Raw genomic sequence first — 20,631 nt, 5'->3', positions numbered from 1 at the left:
CACCCTTCCTAGCGGGAAGCCACCTGGTGGTGTGACTCAAAGCTAAATCAGAATTGCTTCAGGATCCCAGGACTTCAAAAAGCAGCCTAAGATCAGGCACCCTTGGCACGCCCTGTGGGGCAATCCAAAGCTTGAGTGTGGCATTGGCACCGTGACTGGGCATGTTAGGAAGAAAAGTGTGACAGAAAGGACACCTGTACTGAATACCGGGTAAGCACTGCTCTAAACAGCTATGTTGAAGTGTAAGGCTGTATTAAATAGGAATTAGTTGAAGTAGGACTGTATTGCTATACTTGAAAGGAGGTTGTAGCAAGGTGGGGACCGGCCTCTTCTCCCAGGCAGCAAGTGACAGAATGAGAGCACAAAGTCTTCAACTGCACCAGGCACGGTTCGGATTGGACATCAGGAGTTTCTTCCCAGAAAGGTGATCAGACATTGGAATGGGCTGCCCAGGGAGCTGGTGGAGTCGCTGTCCCTAGAGGTGTTTAAGGAAAGCCTGGGTGTGGTGCTCAGTGCCATGGGCTGGTTGATGTAGTGGTCTTTGGTCACAGGTTGGAGTCGATGACCTCAGAGGTCTTTTCCAACCTAACTGGTTCTGTGATTTTAAGCCCATAAAACGATCTTAAAGGAAAATTTGCATTTATTTGGCAGGGAGGGAAGTGGCTGTAGATGGGGCATGAGGAGCCAGCCTTTGGCTAACCAGCACCAGGTGGGGACCCATGACAATTCCAGCGCGACGATCGCTGCCGGCTCGGCCCGGGCGGATCCCGAGGCCCGGGCGGATCCCGAGGCCCGGGGCAATTCCCGAGCCCTCACGCGCGGCCCGCGCGGCCGTTGGCGGGCGCGTGCCGCCGTTGCCGCCCGCGAGGCGGGGCCGACTCGGCCCTCAAATACGGGCGGCCGCGCTCCGCTCCGGGTGAGTGCTGCGGGATCGCGCTCCGCTCCGGGTGAGTGCTGCCCGTGGGCCCCCCCCGGCCGTGGGAGCAGCTTGGCGGGGACACCGCGTTGGGCGGGAAGTTCGCGGGGTGAGCGAGGGCCGCGGCCCGGGAGCAGCCCGAGACTCGGTGCGGCGCGGGCCCGCCCGGGAAGCGGCGGTGGCCGTGGCGGTGTCGGGGCGAGTGCCGGGCCCGCTGGCTCCCGGGCCGCGGGGTGCAGCTCGCAGCCCCCCAGCCTGGGGGGAGGGGAGGGTGAAGTGACCCCGCGGGGGGCCGTGTGCGCGTTCTTCTTTCTCTCACGGGTGCTGGAAACTCCTCCACTTCCCGGCCGTTCTTCCCGGTTCCTTTCTGCCCGCCGAATCCGGCCTTGCCTTTCAGCGGTGCGGTTGTTTCTTCCTTTGCCGCTTCCTGCTCGGTCGCTGCCGCTGTCCCGCTCGTTCCTCCTCGCCTGTGCTGGGAGTGACCCCTCCGCTCCGCCACCGACTCCGGCCCCTCCGCTGCTTCCCCCGGCGGGATCGAGCCACTGCGCGCTTCCCCCTCTTCCCCGCCTCTGTCGCGAACCGTCCTCCCTCCTGCTCAGGTGGTATTTCATAAAACCACGAAAAGGTCTCTCGCCTTTGGACTACGTGGTAAAAGTGCAGCAGCATCTCGCCCTCGGTTTCTGGTGAGCGTTGTCAGGAGCTATTTTGGCCGGGCAGGGGAGAGGAAGGAGTTAGTCCTGAAGCGGCGACTCCAGAGGGACCCGCGCTTGCCTCAGCCTTCCAACAACAGAGGGATGTGGGAGTGGCAGCTCCAGGAAGAAAGCAAGGCAAGGAAGGATTTCTAATAATAGCGCCAGCATTTTTAGGAAGAGCAGGTGATTGATACGGATGAATCAACTCAGTGTGAGCTTTTATCCGCGCTTTGCCTTCCCCAGAGCTGTATGTCAGTGGCTGCCTGTTGAGGTGCTGAGCGCCTGTGGCTGCCCTTTGTTTCCCGTGAGCAGCGCTCACGTTCCCGTGACCACAAGGACGTGTTGGATTCAGGATGAGCGAAGGCTGGAGCAGGAGACTGGGTAGTGTGTGAAGTGGAAGGGAACGGAGTGAGCAGGTCCCCTTCCTTAGAAGGGTGTTTCTGTAAGTTATGTGCTCTGGAGATGGTCTCTGTACCTTGGAGTGACAGTGGGTCTGAAACTGGTGGGTTTGGCGGGGGGATGATGTTCTTGTCTTCTTTTAAACGATGATATTTTGTAGCTTTAACTATAAAAAAAAGAAGGTACAGTGCCTCAGAGTTATTTAAATCACTGAATTCAGAAAGTCAATGCTTATTTCAGAAGTGAGTGAAAAGTGGTGAACTTTTCTTTATGTCTCTTGAGGCATCTGGGCCATAATCTTGTCATGAGATACTTGTTATCTGTTCAAAATGGTTAAAATGTTTGATGGAGGAAGGAGCAAAGTGGTTCCCCAACAGGAAATTATTTTTGAAAGTTTTGGTTTGGTTTTTTGGTAAAGGACTTTTTGCAAAAGTCCACATGGGGAAGAGTGGTTTTTATTCTGTTGTAACTTTTTATCACTAATCAGACCGAAACTGTTTTCACCTGCCTTTGGAAGCATAACGTCTTAAAAGGTGTTATTTAAAAAGAAGGGGGTTTCTGTGTGGTTCTTTTTTTTTTTTTTCTCCCCCTTTCCTTTTCAGCCTATTTACATATTAGTCCTGTTCAGTGTCTTCTTTAGGATAACTTTGCACCACCTATTCCTGGAGATCTCCTCTGTGCCACTGGTGTTACACAAAAACACTGGGGGAATGCATTGTATAAAAAGTAGCATTCTAGCACTGTGTTATTTGCTTGGATTTCTGCAGCTTGTCTCTTCCCATTTTCTTGTCTTCCTTTTTAGGTCTCTTGTCTGTCATTACAGGTAACTGGCAGGGCTTAGGGACCTGCTGAGGCAAAACACTTCCATTGTGCCTGTGCAGAGTGTAACAGGTGATTGTAAAGCTTGTGGATAGGCTGCCCTGTACTAAGAAGGGTCAGTGTGAAAAATCTTCCCTTCTGATTTGTCAGCGCCTTCTTGTTTGCATCTGGTGACATTTGCTGAATTTAGGAAGAAAAAAATATGACTGATTTTTGGTTAGGTGGTTTTGTTGTGTTCCTGCCCTCCCAATTTCTTAAAACCAGATTAGGCCAGCTGAGACCGTGAGTTCAGCTCAGTTTCTCACCGTGCACAGGCAGCAGAACAGTGTGCAACACTCCACCAGGGCTGCCTGTGCAAACCAGGAGTCTGTGCTCCTGGGGTTTGGGCATGCCTGTGCCCAGAACCAGGATGCAGCATCTCTGGATAATGTGAGGGCCTTGTAAAGGAGCTCAGTGTGGCTTTTTATTTCTGTTAGATCCTAAACCAGTAAGAACTATGGCATATAATTTGGGAATTATATGGGAGGGGTGCGTGTGTGTTCACTGAACACTCTCACCTGAGGTCAGTTATGCCATGCTTCCCTATATTTTTTTTTCTTGTGTAACAGGATGACAGAAGTTATCCACACTCAGCAGGAGTCTGAGGAGCTGACAGATCAAACAGATTTTTTTTTTTTTTCTGTAATAGAATGAAAATGTTTATAGTGGAAGCAGGCAGACACATAAATCAGTGACTGTCACCTTTGGAGGCCTTCCTGGAGCAGCCTGGTGCTTGGAAGGCATTGGATGGGGGAGAAGGGACTGTCTCTAATAACTCTGAACAGGTTTCTGCACCTGGTGCAAGGACTGCTGGTGTGACTGTGGACGAGCAGCCTCAAGGTGTTGGTTCCTTGATAGAGCAGCTCCTCTGGCTTCTGGCTATGAATTCTCCAGCAGGAAGGAGTCAGCGGTTTCTCTGCTGAGGGGAATTGTGTGCAGATAGGCAGGTTTCATTTTCGCTGCTTAGCAGTTCCTAGATGAGTGAAAGAGCAGAATTTACTATCAATTTTGGGTTGGTTTTTCGGGTTGTTTTTTTTTCCTCTAGGAGCCTTCTTCCTTTTTTTCTTGGCATGCTATGGCTTTTTGTCTGTGTCAGATTACAGAGTTTTGGGGGCTGGAATTACCTACGTATCTGTGTGCTGTGCAAAGCCAAGTACATGCAAGTATTTCTAATTAGTGAGTGGAACTTGTGGCTTAGCCAAAGGTGCAAAACTCTTGGAAGTCTGAACCCCTTTTAGTTTTCGATGGCTTCCCTTGGGGTCGGAGGAGGTTGCAGGGGGCTGAGTTTAGCTTTAATTGAAGCTTATCAGTTATGATTATAGTATGTGCATAGGTGGTCCCTTCCTTAGAGATTTTACAAGTCTGATTTTTTTGACCCAGGCAAGATAGGAAGTATGTAGGGAAAGGAGGGGTAAAATGTAGAAAGAAATGTTGAGTCACACAGTATCCAATGGCATTCTTTAGGTTTGGTAGCAATCTGTTAAGCTTCTGTGACTGCCTCAATTTGTACCAGATGTCTGTAGTGAACCGTCTCCTGGCATCCTGCTGTCACCCCATCTATCCTGGGAAGAGAACAGGACTCTCTAGAGCTGCCATTAGGCACCTCCTTGCACCTGGATGAGATGGCAGGGATTGTCTCCTGGGCGCTTTTTGAAGGAATTGCCCAGTGTAGAGCATAGGGCTGTGTTGATGCCACTTTCACACCCTTCCTGGCAACAGCTGCTCCAAGAATCCTTCAGCTCCCCTTGAGTAGCCCCATGGCTGGGAGCATTGTTAGCGCTGCCTTGGGCACTTGGTAACTTCTGCTCTTGATGCAGTCTGCTGCTTTTCCTGCCTCTTTGCACCACTATGGCACTGCTTGGAGGTGCTTCTTGGCCCTGGTGGGCTTTGGCTGGGCTGCCTTGCTGGCAAACATGAGGAAAGGGCTGTACCCCTTCATGCATTATGGGAATTCTGCTCTTTCTCCCATGAGAGGACAGTGTCATTGTGGCTTTAAACTCCTCCTACCTCAGTAGCTTGCTCCCTACTTTCCTTTAAACTCTCAGAGCTTTTATTCAGCTTCACTGAAGCATGAGCAGGGGAATTGGACTGTGTGTGCAATCGTGGCACACATGGATGTTGGATTTTTGTTTAAATGTCTGCAAACCTGCTCTATTTCCTGGTAAAATGCTGTGACTGTGATCTTCGGCCAGTTTGTAGTGCTCTTACTGCTGTTTATGGAATGGGCAATACCCAGGTCTCTCAAACATTTTGGGTCATTTCCTTCATGTCCTTTCTACTTTCTTTGGTAAGTGTAGTTTCTGATTGACAGCTACACAAAACAAATCCACTTAGATCAGCAGTTGCTATATTTGGGGTTTATATGCTCTTCCTGTGTTTCAACATCAACCTGTTCCTCCTAAGGTAGAACTGAAAGTGACATGGTTTTGCTTTGTTTCATGCAGAGTCATGTGTTTTCTCCTAGGAAAAAAAACACTTTTTCACTGTGCTTGTAGACCTACAGCTAAGAGAGCCCATAGCTGTTGAGCAGAAGCAGCAACATGCTGAGGCATCTCCTGTTTGCCTGGCACTAGGAAATGTGTACTCTGGGAGGCACCTATTTGCAATTTTTCTGTCACAGCTCCCAAATGGCTCCTGCAGTGTTTCTTTGAGAGGGAGTATTTTCTTAGCTCTGTATCATTGTGAAAGGTGTTTAAAAGAGATGATGATTTCTTTTGTGCTTACTGTTTATGAGGTGCTGCTGTCAAACGGCTTTGATCAGGATTATGAATGCTGCTGTGAGTTACCATCATTTTTGGCTGCCTGGTTTGATGCACGGCTTTTTCTTTAAGGTTTTTGAGGATTTCTGGGCTCCTGTCATAAGAGATTCCTTCAAGATTATCTTGTTTTCCTTTTTTTTTAAAATATTTTTGTACTGGCTTCATCACTTTAACTGTCATGGTGGGAATGGAGGTTGCTGTGCAGCACAGTGGGAGAAGGGAATCAAAGGATCCGTGTCAGACTTTCCTTCTGGGGATCGTCTCTGGCTGTGCTGGTGCACAGTTGTCTCATAAAAGTGAGGAGTGTAAGAGATGTTTACATCTCTGATACACTTGATGTTTAGGAGGGGGGGAGCCCATTTAAAATTCACTTTCATGTTTTGGAAAAGCTGTCAAATATTGACACAGGGTTCTGGATGCTCTCAGAGCATATGAACGTGTGGCTGTGAAGATTTGTCTTTGTATCCCCTCCTCTAGAAATGCTTTGGGTCTTTTTATGATGAATGTTCAGTCCGAGAGGCTCCACTGAAGTCATTCTGGGGAGTACCAGCAGTGAGAATTCCCTTGACAGTAAACTGTCCAGTGCACTGAACTGTTGCTTAGCTGCTCCTTGAGTGCCATCCTGGCTGTTGCATCCATCAGCACTCTTGTTTTACCTAAGCAGGGAGCTCCTGAAATGCTGCTGAACTGTTGTTCCTTGGACATGTTATCTCCAATGGGCCACTCTGATCCAGTGTTTACATGTCACACTGAAGCATCTTCACAGCTTCTCTTTGTTCCAGAAAGCAGTGCAGATATTCCTGGTGCTTACCAGTCTAGAAAGAGAGTTCTTGTCTACTCATATGGCCTGAAGGTAACCAAAGGCAGAGGGAATGCAGCTGTTAGGGGCCACCTGTATCCATACAGCTGACTTTTTGAATTCTTTTTTTAATTACTTCTGACCAGTTTCTGGTTTTGCTTATCTAACTTGCCAGTCAGGCAAAGGAAAGACAGATTTACATTCCTCTTTACTGTAAGTATCAGCTGTGAAATGCATCCAAGTTGCAAAATGACGTGGCATTCTTGATTTTCTGTCTGATGGGTGGTCCATGCTCATGCTGGCACAGAACGGTAGTACCTATGCAAAAACTAAAACCAGGAGGATTCTCTTGACCTGTAGGTGGCATGGCAGTTCTCGTATCCAGTCCTACTTTCTGAGGTGTTATGGCTGGCAGAGCCTGTCCAAGTAGCACTTGTGCCCCTCAGAGCACTGTTGCCAAGTGCTGAGACTGTGTCTGCTGCAGGAACTGAGCGCTTTGTTGCTACTCCAGTGTAAAAGCAGCTTTGCTGGAGTGCAAGGGTCCAGTGCCCATGGCCCAGCTGGGGCATGCTCTAAAGCCAGAAGCAAGTCTTGTGTTTCTGTGGCTGGACACTGTCACTTGCACATCCAGTGATGGCTGGAGTTTGTCCCAGTGCTGCCTGCTCTCAGTCTGGTTGTCCTTCCTTGGTAAGGTCAAAACACTGGAACTATAATTCCTCAGCCCTTCCTGCTTCTGTGATTTCCAAGAGGCTGCTCCAAAGAGCTGCTTGCACATGCTGTGCCTTTATAGCAGGGGTCTGTTGCAGCTGCTGGGCTGAAGTAGTCAGATTTTGAACAGGAAGCTAACCCTGTAAAGACCAGCAGTCTTGTGTGATAGTGGTGATGGTGCTTTTTTGTCAGGATTTGCTCTGCTCCCTCCAGCCAGGTCCTGAGGAAAGGTAAAAGTATTTTCCTAACCCTACCGAGAAGGTGAAGTGCAGGGTGAGGTTACCTGGCCAGAGTTCCTTTGTGCAACACCAGAGGGGAAAAACAGCCCAGTACCAGATCCAAGAAACTGCACTCTGACAGCCAAGATCCAAGTCCTGCCCTTGCCTCTTAGGCGTGGCTATGCCTGAAACGTGGGAGATGTGGAAATTCTGCTTGGGTCGAGCTGTAGTTAGCTGAACTAAAATTCCAGCTGCAGTCTTCCTGCTGACTCAGTTTAAGCACAGCTGCGTCTGTCGGCTGGCTTCTGAAGAATAAAGTGTTGTTATGCTGCCTCTGTCACTGATCTGATACAGAAACCACGCTGATGATAAGTTCCTGCCTACCTGTTTTTTTAAGAGCATTAGCAGTATGGCAGTGTTCCTTCACACTCATTCATGTGCTGTGTGTGGGCTGGTCACCAGAGCTTTTTGAGCCAAATGAGGAGAGTGGTTGTTGAGGGATTTGGATGTTTTTCTTCCTAGGAAGTCAAAGTACTGCCCTGGTAACCAGAAGACTGCTGCAATTCATGTCATCATGAAACAGCAAAAGACCTCCAGGAACTTAAATAAATTTCTATCAAAAAGGCAAACTGACACCTTCTTTTTAGAATTGTCTCTAATAAAGTTTTTCTTCCAAAGAGGAAGATAAACCCCTTTAAATAAAGTGTGCAATGTATTTCTAAGCCAGAATACACAGCTGAGAGTGCTTGGTGTAAAGGCTGAGATGATAATTCTGTACTAAAGCAGCATAAAGAAGCAAAGGTAAGAATGCTCCAGCTAAGGCAGTAGTAAGTATTCAGCATGTTTCAGTGTACATTTGCATCAAAGGGATGAGGAGTAAACGTGTTGGTGGTGGGTTTTGTTTTCCCTTGCTGGAGTGGTTGGTAGTGGCGTTATTTGCATCCTAAAGAAGGATGCAATCTGAAACTGAAAGGAAGAGACACAGAAGCTGAAAACCTCAAGCAGTCGGGTGGTCGTGCTTAGGAGTGTCAGGGAGAGGTTGTCCTGGTTGGATTTTAAGTAGTCTCCTGGTTCCTGAGGAACAGGGCATCTTTCCTAAGCACCTGGCAAATAAACTGCAAGTGACTGGGGGAGGAGGTGTGTCCTGCTCTGGGCCACTGAGCTGCTGGCGTCTCCAAGTACGCTCCTCGTGGCTTGTCAGTTTTGCCAGTTCCAAAATGAGCTGTTGATGTTGTATCCTCCCTCAAAGGCAAATGGATGGAAAATACCCTTAGTTTGGAAGCAGTGTTCCCTGTGGTGGGAAAGTCCTGAGGCTCTCCAAGTATTAAACAGATGCACCAAACCGTGGCTTTAGGTTCACAGCTGTGTGTGTATGTGCCTGCCTACGTGCCCAGAGGGTCTTGTTGAGCCCATCCTCCACCTGGCTTATACACTGCGATGTCCCTGTTCTCCCACCACCCTGCTTCTCCTTCCAAAGCCTAGAAACAAATTCTACTTTAGGAGTGCTGTGAGTCTCAAATGAAGCAAAATCTTGGAGCGTTCTAAACACTGTTACAGGCTGGCAAATCCTTTGCAGAGTAAGGAGCGATGGGGACAGGTTTCCTGCGGCAATGATAACATCCTATTTACTCACCTCTGCTGGTTTTGCACACCAACAAAATACCTTCCCTGGGCTGTTCAGTTCCTGTTGGGTTTATGGGCTAGAAGTGCATTGTGGAGTGATAGGGCTTTCTTTGGTGACTTTGGGCTCTATGATGTGGTGTTTGCTTACACTCATGACTTGAAGTGCTGCAGACAACAGTGGCACAGCTCAGAATATCCTCAAGGAAGGATTTTCTTAAGTCTGTGATGCTGTTCCTGTTTCTTTGTTTTCCAGTAGTGACTGGTTATGTAAAGTAGTTGTGCCTGTGGCAAGTTCTCATGAAGACAGTGAAATTGAGTGGTTATGGCTTAATATGTGGATTTAAAATGTCAGGACATGTCAAATACTTGGTTTCCCTGCCTGTAAAATGATGCCTTGCTCTGTAAAAAGCTCTGTAGCTCAGCAGTAAAACATCTGCCTACAAGACAGGTTAAGTGCCAGCAGGTCGAGGAAGGGACAAATAGGCACGGTGTTATTTCTTCCAATAATGGTGTCATCCTGACTGCCACACCCAAAGTTCTTAACTTCCAGCTGCCACACAGGGAAAGCAATGCTCAGGTTGCAAGTCTTTGACTTCACAGTGACTGATCCTTTATTGTGGTTTCTGCTTTGGAGACTTTAATTGCTCCTGACTCAAACGTGAGACATAAACATCTTGACAGCTCACACAATAGGTCCATTGACTGGCTGGTGTTTGTATGGGAGGTGTCTGGGAATCCAGACACAGTATTAAAGGAGTCAGTCCTGCAGGCCTGTGGCTTCCCTGCTGAAAAGAGTGTTTTACTAAGCAGCCAGTGTCTGCTAGAGCTGAGAACAGTAACTCCCAGGCAGAGCTGTGAGGAGAGGTGAAGAATCTGAGGGGAAGTGATGGTAAGCAGAGGCACTGTTTGTGGGGTGGCTTCTTTTCTGAGCTGTCTTGAAGATGTAGCACAAGTGTGGAGATGAAAACTGATTTGTAGGGTGGCTTAGCACTGCTGCTGCAGGGATTCTGGGATGGCAGCCCTGAGAGCTGTTGGGAGCTCCCCCCAGCAGACAACCACGGGCTCCTGGCCGATTCTTGCTGCCCTGCAGGGAGCTGCTGCTGACAGGCCTGCAGGGCGTGGAGACCAGCAGAACCCCAGGCTGGGTTTAGTGCTGGTGACACCTTGCATGCTCTGCAGCTGCACTGTTTGCATGTGTAGCTCCCCACCTGGGAAGGTAAATGCATGCTTGCAGTGCTTGCCCTTGCCATCCACAGTATGTGGCAATGGTATGGCAGGGAGGACTTAGTCTGGTCTCTCCAGCACAAGGGCCAGTGCTTCCTCTTTCTCCAGGGTGGCATGGCACCATCAGCAAGGGCTGTGGGAGCAGTGCAGTACACTGTGTGAGCCTTTACCTTTCCATTACCCCTCACTGCGTGATGTGGGAAGAGTTGAGGTGTGGAGCAGAGGCGTGGAGTGCCAGCTGTCTTGCAGTCCTGCTTCTCCCTTTTTTCCACCCTGCAAACTTGCAGTGCCATCTCTACTTAAGGCCTGGAGTCAGGGGCTTCTGGCCCTGCTTGCTGTTGCCTCTAGTGTTGCCACCCCTCATCGGTGGACTGCAGATGGGAAAAGCTCCTCTGGTGAGGTCCTTGTGAGATTTAAAGGATAGCACAACTTGGGGATGAGAGGGAGAAACAGAAGATGGGACACCATCTCCTGAAGGAGCTGTGGGTTGGAGAGCAGTAAGTACCACCCCTCAGGATGTGCTCAGCCCATCTAAAGAGCGGTGACTGCCTTGGAAGAAGCATCCACAGAATTCACTTGTGAAAACTGCTGTGTATGGGTAGAGTGAGGTCTTTCCTACTGCACTGACAGGCTGCTGGTGGATGTGCTTCTCCAGCTGTGATTATGTTTTCTTACCATATGCCTCTCCACAGTCCTGCATCCCATACAATGTTGAGTTGGAATGAACATGCCCTGCACTGACTCTGTAGAACTGATTTAAGGGTCTTAAACTTGTGCCTAAAGTACCCCCTTCATTTTTTTCTAAGAAAGAGAGAAAGAACAGGACTGAAAAACTGGCTGTAGTCTTATCTGTTGAACACTTCAAGGCGTTTAGTGATTTCTCAGAATCAGCTGTTAACACACAAAACTCATTTGTCTAATGAGTGAATAGAAGCAAAAATGAATAATGTATTAAAATTAGTTGGTATTTCAATTAAAATACCATATTCTGTAAAAATTCATTCCAAGATTTCAGCAGCCCTGAAGCAGCCTTAGCAAATGATCTAGTTTGACTCTGAATCTGAGTGCAGCTGGTGCTTGTACCCTTTATCCATCTTTTCTCCTTCTCCAACTAAAGATTCTTTTTACTCAGTATAAAGTAACCTTTTTCCCTCCACCAGAAAGAGTCTTAATTGGAATCTAAAACTACTAGGATTCTGAAGTCTTAATGATTAAGAAATTTGGGTGGTATTGGCACGATTACATTGGACTGTTTGGGCTTTGTTCTTTAGGGGACTTTTTTTTTTTGTTTGGGGTCTTTCTTTTTGTTTGGGTTTTTTTTTGCTTTGGTTTTTGGGTTGGTGTTGTTTTTTTTTTTTTTTTTTTTGAGATTCCATTAAGGAATTTGACTTCTCAGGAGGAACTTTGTGACTATCAAAGCCCTTTGCATTGATTCAAAGTAGTTATGTAAAACTTGAGGTTCCTGTAATTTCTAGTTAACTAAAATAAAAAATAGTTTGCTCTGTACTGTAGTAGTAGGAAGCCATTTTGTGGCGTGAGAGAAATCCTTTTTCCTCTTCTCTGGTGTGTTTTTGACCACCCAAGCAGAACTTTCTTAGCTGAGGGCAGGTATTGCCTTCAGGAGCATTCACTGCATGGGTGGTCAGTCTTTGATTTAGGAAATTCAGTTTGGGAAGTTGTCATGTTCAAGCTCTCTTGTCTCCAATTTTTACCATATTAGTACTTTGGAGTGTGGTGAAACTTTTTATTGTTCTTTTTATTTGTTTGTTTTATCTCTGCTCATGTGCAGGAGTAGACAAAAGTGCAATTTGCAACTGTGGTGGTGGGTGATTTTGTTTTAATGTCTCTATTTCTGTGGACTTGGCCTGAGGAGTGTCTGTATTTACACAGAGCTGATTCGATCCGTGAGGGAAGAACCCACGTGTGTTGCAGGTTTCTTCTCCCTGCACAGCCACTGACATCTCCAGGTGCAGCAGGTACCTGGCTGGGCTGGAGCAGTGGTTGCCTCTTCATTTAATGCAGAGAGTGGGAAAATTGAATTGAAAAGAAATGTTTTGTCTAAAACCAGAATATGTGCAAACTGAGGCCTTACCTAACCTACAGAAATGCTGCTGGTGTGGACATCTCTTGAGGAGTTTGCACAAAGCCAAAGTCCTGCCACAGACTGCATTCTAAATCCCCACTTTCCTCTTAATCTCAGGGTTCTGCTTCGAGTTCTCAAACCTGAATTAACATATGTGTCTCTTCCAGCAAAGTCAAGCCCAGAAGAAGGGTCACCCTGACCTGTTTCAGAGCCCCTTCAGGTCCCAGAGAACAGGACAGAGGACTCTCCCCAGCCAGAACACTCCTTAGGTAGAGGTGAGTAGCAGCAATAGGGATTTGAATGGAACAGAGGAAAATGCAAAGCAGCAAGGGCTAAGCCGTGTTGTAGCTGTTAGTCTGGCATAACTCCATGGAAAGAAGAGCTCATGGTTGAGAGGCTTCCTGTGGGCTGTTGTGTGTTTCAGACATATTTGAGATTGTGTTTTGGTCTTGGACTTCTAAGAGCCTTTGAAAAGTTGGGAGATTCATGGTCTCTTGAAATATGACTGTGGTTTGCTTCAGAATTTGAATTTATTTCTGCTCTCACTTCCCTCTTTTATACCAGCACACTTAGTTATTTAAAAAACAGATGTGAGGGGTTGTTACTGTGAAATAGGGTCATTTATCACTAGCCCAGGTCTTTGATGGTTAGCAGGCCTTTTGTTTGGGTTCCTTATTGCTTTCAGCCCTTTTTTGGTTAGAAGGTGCCTACATAACAACCAAGTTATTGCCTTGGGTGAAGAAGGCTTGGTGGGGAGGTAGTGCCCACTTTCAGCCAGGCCCTGTTCATCAAGAGTTGAACCAGAGACTTCTGTGTGCAGCTGTGGGGCTGTTGTGCCTAAGGCAGCAAATGCAAGGTTCTGACCCACCCATCAGCTGCTCCTGGCAGGATGAGGAGGGAGCACTGTGCTCCTACATCTCCCCTTTGCAAGGGAGGGAGGGAGGCTCCTCTGTGCCCTGTGCTCTCCCTCCCTGGGTGCCTCTTCCCTTGGGCACTGCCCAGCCTCAGGACAGGCCAGGCTATCAGCCCTGAGCACCAGCACAGGAGCTGGTGGCATCTGTCCTGCTTTCTCCCTTCTTCCTAGCTGCCCTCCCTGGAGACTTAGCAGAGTTGCTCTCATGTGACTGGGAGCCTTTGTTGGCCCTTGATCCAACCTTCCCCATCACAGATATTTGTTGGGAAGTATTGAAATGAGCCTGAGTATCCACGTGGATCTCTTGCATGGAGGGGTGGGGAGAGGTACCCTCAGGACCCTGCAGATGTGTAGCAACGTCAGCTGGGTGTTTCACTTCAGAATATTCTGCTGTGCATGCAGACCCATCAGCTCACCTGCTCTCAGGAGTTCCTCTCTGATAATCCTGCTCTTCCTTTCAGCCTCTGGCACCATGGAGGGTTGCCCTTCCCTTCCCCCACACCAGCTCTTGGCCTTAAAGCCCTGTTTGTAGGTTATGGCACTCCACTGTCTGGCACACGTCTGTGGCAGGAGGGAGATTTGTGCCTCTCATTCACGTGCACAGGGCCCTTCTCACTGAGACAGCTGTGGCTTCCTCAGCCCTTTTTCGTGACTGACGGTGTGTGATGGGCAGCTCTCTCCAGAAATGGGGATATGCATCACTAAAAGGGACATTTACTATGAGACGCAGCCAGACACATGAGTACTGCTGAAAGATGTGGACTTATGGGAATTTTTATTCCTTTCACACTTCTCTTTCTTACGCTTTCACAGGACGAGGACTCCTGGTCTGAAGCGGAGGGTGACCCGAGCTGCTCTGTCCCTGAATCCATTATGGAACAGGTTAGAGTCAAACATGGCTGAGGCCAGCTGTTTACAGTGTACAGTGGTTCTCTGGTGCACTTGTCCTGAGATACTTTGAAGGGGATAAGTCTCAGTGTTGGCTCGTGTCCTTCTTGAACTTCCCAGAATTCCTGCAGGGTTCCTGGCACTGCTCTGGATACAGAGAAGTGGATGGAACCAGTTAGGTTGCAGGCTACTTCCTTGTTTTCTCTGTGTGGCACTTCCCCTTGGGACTGGAGATGTAGCTATGTAAGAGACTACAATGTTTATTGATAAAGCTACAAACTGCTGAAACTAATAAATGAATGGGCACAGCCCTGTGATCAGTGTATTGCATGGGTTTGTACAATGTTAAACACAATTATGATGCTGTTATTTAGCACACTTAAATCGTATACACTGAACTGTAACTGAAATATCTGTCATCCTCCCCCAGCCCAGTTCAAGTTAGGATACAGTTCTAACCCCCTACTCTGCCCTCTCACGAGCCTTTTGAACACAATAGGATTAAAAAATGTATCAGTGATAAACCCAATGACCAGTCCAGCAGGTTGTTCAAGAGGATTGTCACTGGTGCCCCAGTGAGTTTGGGTCACCGGGTGAACTGCACTACTGTCTGTAAACATGCATGCTCAGATCATGGAAGATGTGCTTTCTGTTCATCTCTGACTGATCATATTCTTTATTTTCCGTTTGCTTCCACTTCTCAACTCCTGCCTTTTGTTGACTGTTCCTCCTCTTGTCTGCCCAGTCAGATATGGTTATGTTGATGGCCTTGTAAGGTTCCACTCCCCAAAACTCCCTTTCAGTTACCAAGTTCATCCTGGTTGCCTGTTGTTGACATAACAAACCATTCTTCTTTAACTATTTTTCTTCTCCCTAGATAAAATTAAACCTAAGTATTTTCTTACAGGCAGACCATCTGCATTCCAGAGTAAGGATTTTCTTTCTTTATTTCTGTGCTTACACTGTATCCTGCTCTCTTAGCTGTTTAACTAAAATTACTGAAGAGCCTCCTGGTTTCCTGGAGGCCTTAGTTGGTTATGAGGCCTGGTGTTCCAGTGGGGCCTCTTGTCTATCAGTCTGCCTGCCTCATGGACCTCTTCAACCTAATTAATTTGGGCACACTGTGCTGCCTCGCTTGAAGGCTGCAGGTTGTGTGGCCATGGAGGCAGCACGTGCCCATTTACTGGGGGTGAATGTGCCACTGGAGGTGGCAGTGATCTCCCATCTCATGTCACTGTTCTTGTGAGCAGCTGCTTGGCCCTCTATGAGGAGCTGAACAGGTTTATTATGGAACTGGTTGAGGTTCCTTTGAAGAGGGAGAAGAAATGTGAACCTTGGGGGTTTTTGCAGGCTTATGCTTTTATCTCTGTTTCTCACCTTGTTACTGCTCTGCTCTGATTACATTGACATGGGGAGCTGCTGCCTTCTTTATGCACAGCAAGTAGAATGCCCAATTCCCAGATACAGGGGTGGAACCCATCTAAACACAGATGTGTAAGTAAGGGAAATGGAAGGTTTTTGCTGAAACACCTGTTTTGAAAGAGGAGCTTGGATTTTGGTTGCTGCCATTGCCACAGCTGGAAATGGGAGGAGAAGGTGAGCTGGCTCTTGCAACGCCAGTTTGTAAGAGCAGAGCCTCTGTCATTCACCATGGGACAGTCCTGTGTGGGTCCACATCCAGGACGCCCTGGCTGGTGCTGTTCAGGGTGCCCAAAGGAGGCACAGAGACGTGTTGAGGGTTGGAAAACAGTGCGTGCGTAGGCGCTTTGAGTGGGACGCTTTCAAGGTGTGGGCTTAACGGTGATTTCCTTATGTTTCAGATCAATGGATCTCTTCAGATGGAACATGCACTGCTGTTCACCTTCCTGGAGGCATCCTCTGACTGTCAGTTCAGAGACCAGCTGCAGTCCCTGCAAAACCAGCAGGCAGTGCTTTGTTGCCACGCAAGTGATGACGATGAGCTTCAGACCGATGGCAATCGGAGTGGCCACTTTCAGAATGGTGAGCTAGGTGAGCAGGCTTTTCTCCATCCCACGTCTCTCTGAACACAGTGTTTTTCTTTCCCCATTTCCTATCTTTGCTGTTGTCTGTTTCAGAGGAGTAATGTTTTCTCTATTGAGAAACCTCGCAGTGTGGCTGTTGGTGGTGTTGGTTGGGAATTTAACACTTAAGTTAAGACAACTGGTGCTTAGTGCTTTATCTCTCCATGGATTTCTAGAGCACCTGTCACTGGGTTTTGTCTGCAGCACATCAGACAAGGGCACAAAGCTGGTACTGGTGATAGCTGCCCTCAAGGAGAGTGATACAAGGCAGTTAAGTTAGGCCTCACACTGCTCCTCAGGCAGTATCAGTGCTCGGGCTAGCATCTTGGAACAACTCGAGTTCTGGTACCAGGTGAATCCCTTTCTGCTCTACCAGTGTGGTGGAAACTGTTTCTCAAACAGCTTCTGGTCCTGTTCCTGCTTTGCTAGCCATCTGCAGGGTGGCTATTGCCCCTTGCCCAGGGTGTGTCAATGCTGGCACATTGACCTCAACTGAAGCAGGGTGAAGAGGAACTGCTGCAGTGAATGTGCTCTCTCACACAGACTTGCATAGGTCTCATGCCAAAAGTGGCTATGGCAAGCTTTGCCAAAAGGAGGTAGGACAAGGTGTAGGGTTCTAAGCTGAAAAAGGACAGATTCAGACTAGAGGTGATGAAGATTTTTAGAGTGAGGGTGGCAAAACACTGGCACAGGTTGCCCAAAGAGGCGATGGATGCCCCATCCCTGGAAGCATTCAAGGTCAGTTTGGCTGGGGTGTTGAGCAATCTAATCTAGTTGAAGATGTCCCTGCTTATTGCAGGGGATTTGGATGAGATGGCCTTTCAAGGTCCCTTCCAACTCAAACTATTCTATGAGGTGCTGTATTTTAGATGGTGCTTAAGAGACAAGTCCTGGCAAGTCACTCAATTCTAGAATTATTAGGTTGAAGAAGACAGTCAAGGTCATGCACAGCTTCTCAATTCCCCTCTCTGGGGAGGATGTTGGCTGTAACTGTGCTGTTCAGGTTTTGGTTGGAGATGTTCTAACATGCCCTGTAGTGATTTTTTTGGGCAGGGTGAGGCTGCACTTTACCTAAACTACAGATAGAAAAACATGTTTGCCACTATCTCTGGTAAGCAACTCAGGTGCACTTAAAGAAATTGTGCTTGGACCTGTCACGAACACACTCTGATTGGGGTTGGAAGGAGGTCGCTAATGGAGATGAGCAAAATGTTGAGACCTGCACTGAACCTGGTCTGACTACAGCCTGTGAACTGAATTCTGCTCTTTGTGTTGGCAGGGTTGGCTCCAACAAATGAAGATGTTATCCGGATCATTGCTGCTCAGCTCGCTGAGATTGGAGACCAGTTTGATAAAGAAATCCAAGGAAGAGTAGTAAACAACCTAGTGCAGCACTTTCTGAATGAGAATCTGTCTAGAGAGGTGAGTGAGCAGTTCTCCTTTTAAATATTCTGCATCCTTCCTGCTGTGACTTTGAAGGCATCTTAAAATTCATCCCAAACACTTAGCTTTGAAGATTTGTTAGAGGTGATTCTGTGGCAGAAGTTAATGTGTCGGTTGGGTTCCTTGGGCTCATCTCCTTTCTGCAGATGGTGAATGGTGGTTGTAGAAAAGGACTGACTTTCAGAGGCATTTTGTCCTTCTTTTGATGGCCCAATGGCTTATCTTGGAAAATGAACTGTGTGGCTAAGGCTTACTTTTAGTCCTTAAAATCTTTGGACTTTGCTGCCAAGTCCTGTGTATCTGCTGATCATCATGTGGGTAAAAATTGAGCAGGTTAGTGACAGGAGCTTAACTTGTGCTTGTTACTGAGCACTGAAGAGACAGCAAGTCATGAGACCCTTTTCTGGTGCTGTGTGTTCATAGGCACAGTTTTGGCAGTAGCAGTGGGCTTAGGCCTGGCTGGGTGACCTGCTGGGCTGGCCTCTTCATAGATGCAGTTGGCCCAGCATCTAACAGCCCTTGCTGCTGTGCAAGAGAAGTAGAGTTTGAGGTCCCTTCTGTCAAAAAGGAACAAGAAGGCTATCTAAGGATTAGGTCTACATCTGGATCAAGGGCCACAGTTTCTTTGGGGGTGTTTTTTTATGTATCAGGCTGGCTGCCATGGCTGGGAGGAAGGGGAGCAGCATCCTGTGGAGTGTTGCAACAAGCACATCAGTTACTAGCACAGTCCTGGCAGGCTGTGCTGAGACCCCTTTCTGCCACAACTGTTGCACTGAGATCCCTCTCTTCCTTCCATACAGGAGATAATCCTGCACATGTCCAGTGTGGTGAGAGAGCTTACACGATCCATCCCCTCAGACATGGAACAGGAAAAGGCCATGTTGGTGCTAGCAATGGTCTTGACTAAGAAAATTGTGAATACAGTGCCCTCCCTTCTACACCGTGTCTTTAACACCACTCTGAACTACATGAACCAGCAGCTCCACAACTACATTGTTGAGATGGTGAGTGCTGTCAAACAGCTCTGTGGGAGTCACAGCCAGCCTTTTAGCTGTCCTGCATTTTTCCCTGAGGGGTGGCCTAGCTCTGAACTGCCTGTGGCCTGCTGGTTTCCCTGTAGTGCTCTGGAGGTTGGGCCAGAAGGGAATGTCGGTCTCTGCAGAGCTCTGGAGATGAGTGTGCCTGGGGGGGACATGTCACAGTTTCTGCTTGCTCCCCTCTCACAGCAGCCAGCAAGCAGTGCATTTGTTCTGTCAGGCAGAGAGAGCTGTGACTGCTCCTCTCCTCCCTGCAATCTCCTCAGGGAGCTGTGCCAGTAAGATTCTGGTTAATGATTCTTTCATTCCCTCAGGGAAGAAAAAGCCTGACCTGAGCTCTCTTGGCTGCATTTCCCCAGTCTCTTGACCCTGAGGTCTCTGCTCTTGTCTTTCTCAGCTCCCCAGTGCTTGGGAGAACTGGAAGGGGGAATGGAATTGCTCCTGAGAATTAACACTAGCAGAGGAACAATGAGAAAGGGTCAAATCTGTTCTTGTTCTGTTGGCACTTGAGCAGATGTGGGGAGGCTGTGCAGCTCGCAGGCAAGCCAGGCTATAGAGGCCAGGGCATTTGGCCCCAGCTTCAGTAACTTAACGACTCTGGGGAGGGGAGAGGACGAACACACCCGTGCTAAGACTGGGTGGTGCTCGAGAATGAGATTTGAGTGGGCAGGGCTGATCCTGCCACCCTGTGAAGCAGAGGTGACACAGCTGTGCTGTGCTGCAGGCCTGAGGGACGCTCCTGCACTGCAGCCTTGCCATGGACAGTGTTGGCAGCAACCTGCAGAGGGGCAGCCCGGCTCACGCTCTCACTCTGCCTCACCCAGCAGCCTGGGCACGGTGTCACTGTGCCGTGTCACTGGGCACTGCCCTTCCCTTCACGCAGTTTGGCTCCGGGGTGCTGAATTATGCCAGGAATGAGCCACTCGTGTGAGACTGGCCCGTGCTGCTGGCTCATAGCACAAGGGCCCAGGGGCTGTTGTGCCCTGTCCTGCCGGGCCTTGTGGCTGCTGCTGGCCCGGGAAGGAGCACGGCAGGTGGCAGTGCTGGTTCGCGGTGCTGGATCCATCGGGCTCCTGGGCACGCGCAGGGCAGGGCTTGCTGCGGGAGAACCCTGCTGCTGTTAATAATGCCCTTGTTTCTCTCCCTCTAGCTCGGTGAGTGAGCTCTCCAGCCTTGTCTGGAGAACGTGGATTCCTCAAGACTTCCCTTGATTGATGAAGATCACTTGATTTACTCTTAACTTCCAAAATACAGCTGTGAAAGGGATGGCAGAGCTTCATAGATAGGCTTTTGTAGACTAGCACAGCAGTAATAGTAGTGGGAACTGCCTGCCAGCTCTGCCAGTACCTGTAGGGAGTAGTGCTTGCCTCTCTCCTTCTAGAATATTTTTTATCTTAGCAGCAGCAGCCTTTGTGCAGAGCCTGCCTTGTGCCTCCAGAGGCCCAGTGGGCACAGGGCCTGCCCTCTCAAGTGTTTTTTCTAAGCAGCTGTAGCATTTTGCTTTAGTATTCACTTCCCAGCCCTACTCCTGCAGCTGAGCCATGCTGAGTGTTGTTCCCAGGAGGGTCTCAGGCTGTGGAATGGGTGGTTGATCACCAGAGATCATCGAGGGGGGTGGGTGGGAATCAGGTCTATCTTGATGAGAAGCAGGCAGCAAGAGGGAACAGAGTCCTGAGGGATGGAGGGGGATGTGGGCAGAGACGGCTGAAGATAACTTCAGTATCAATCCCCTTACACCTGTGTTGGCTTGAAAAATAAAACTGACGGAAAAATTGTAAAGAAAAGGGCAGGGTAGGCACAGGGCAAGTCTTTTTGCCAATGCAACCTGGATATGCTTAAGAAAAAGTAGGATGTCTTGTAGTTACATCTCAGGTTGAACAAATTTGGACTCAGGTTGTTTGATAATCACACAAGGTGGCAAATGTGTCACCTGTGATCTGGCTGCCTCAGGACTTTTTAAAGTATGTAAATATTTTGTGGGGTTTTTTAACTTAAATAAAAATTTCATTTCTGATGGCTACTACTGCTC

The 20,631-nt window shown here is 48.3% G+C and overlaps 1 protein-coding gene across 3 annotated transcripts; it reads left to right on the top strand.

Annotated features, from left to right (window-relative positions):
* The first annotated feature begins 827 nt into the window (after positions 1-827).
* BID (BH3 interacting domain death agonist) lies at positions 828-20,622 on the top strand. 3 transcript variants are annotated; one of them, XM_042050087.1, is made up of 7 exons: positions 828-916; positions 12,447-12,554; positions 14,006-14,074; positions 15,901-16,090; positions 17,402-17,544; positions 18,366-18,569; positions 19,753-20,622. In XM_042050087.1, the coding sequence occupies exons 3-7, from the start codon at positions 14,066-14,068 to the stop codon at positions 19,762-19,764; spliced, it is 558 nt and encodes a 185-aa protein (XP_041906021.1). In that variant the 5' UTR covers positions 828-916; positions 12,447-12,554; positions 14,006-14,065; the 3' UTR covers positions 19,765-20,622. The 3 variants fall into 3 exon arrangements, with proteins under 3 accessions (XP_041906021.1, XP_041906022.1, XP_041906020.1); XM_042050088.1 differs by having other exon boundaries at positions 858-947; positions 15,901-16,081; XM_042050086.1 differs by having other exon boundaries at positions 858-947.
* The last annotated feature ends 9 nt before the right edge of the window (positions 20,623-20,631 follow it).

The sequence above is a fragment of the Corvus kubaryi genome, unplaced genomic scaffold, assembly GCF_017639235.1.
Source record: "Corvus kubaryi isolate FWS band 111438036 unplaced genomic scaffold, C.kubaryi_AGA036_p1.0 72, whole genome shotgun sequence".
NCBI lineage: Eukaryota > Metazoa > Chordata > Aves > Passeriformes > Corvidae > Corvus > Corvus kubaryi.
This window is presented reverse-complemented; position numbering and strand designations above follow the sequence as displayed.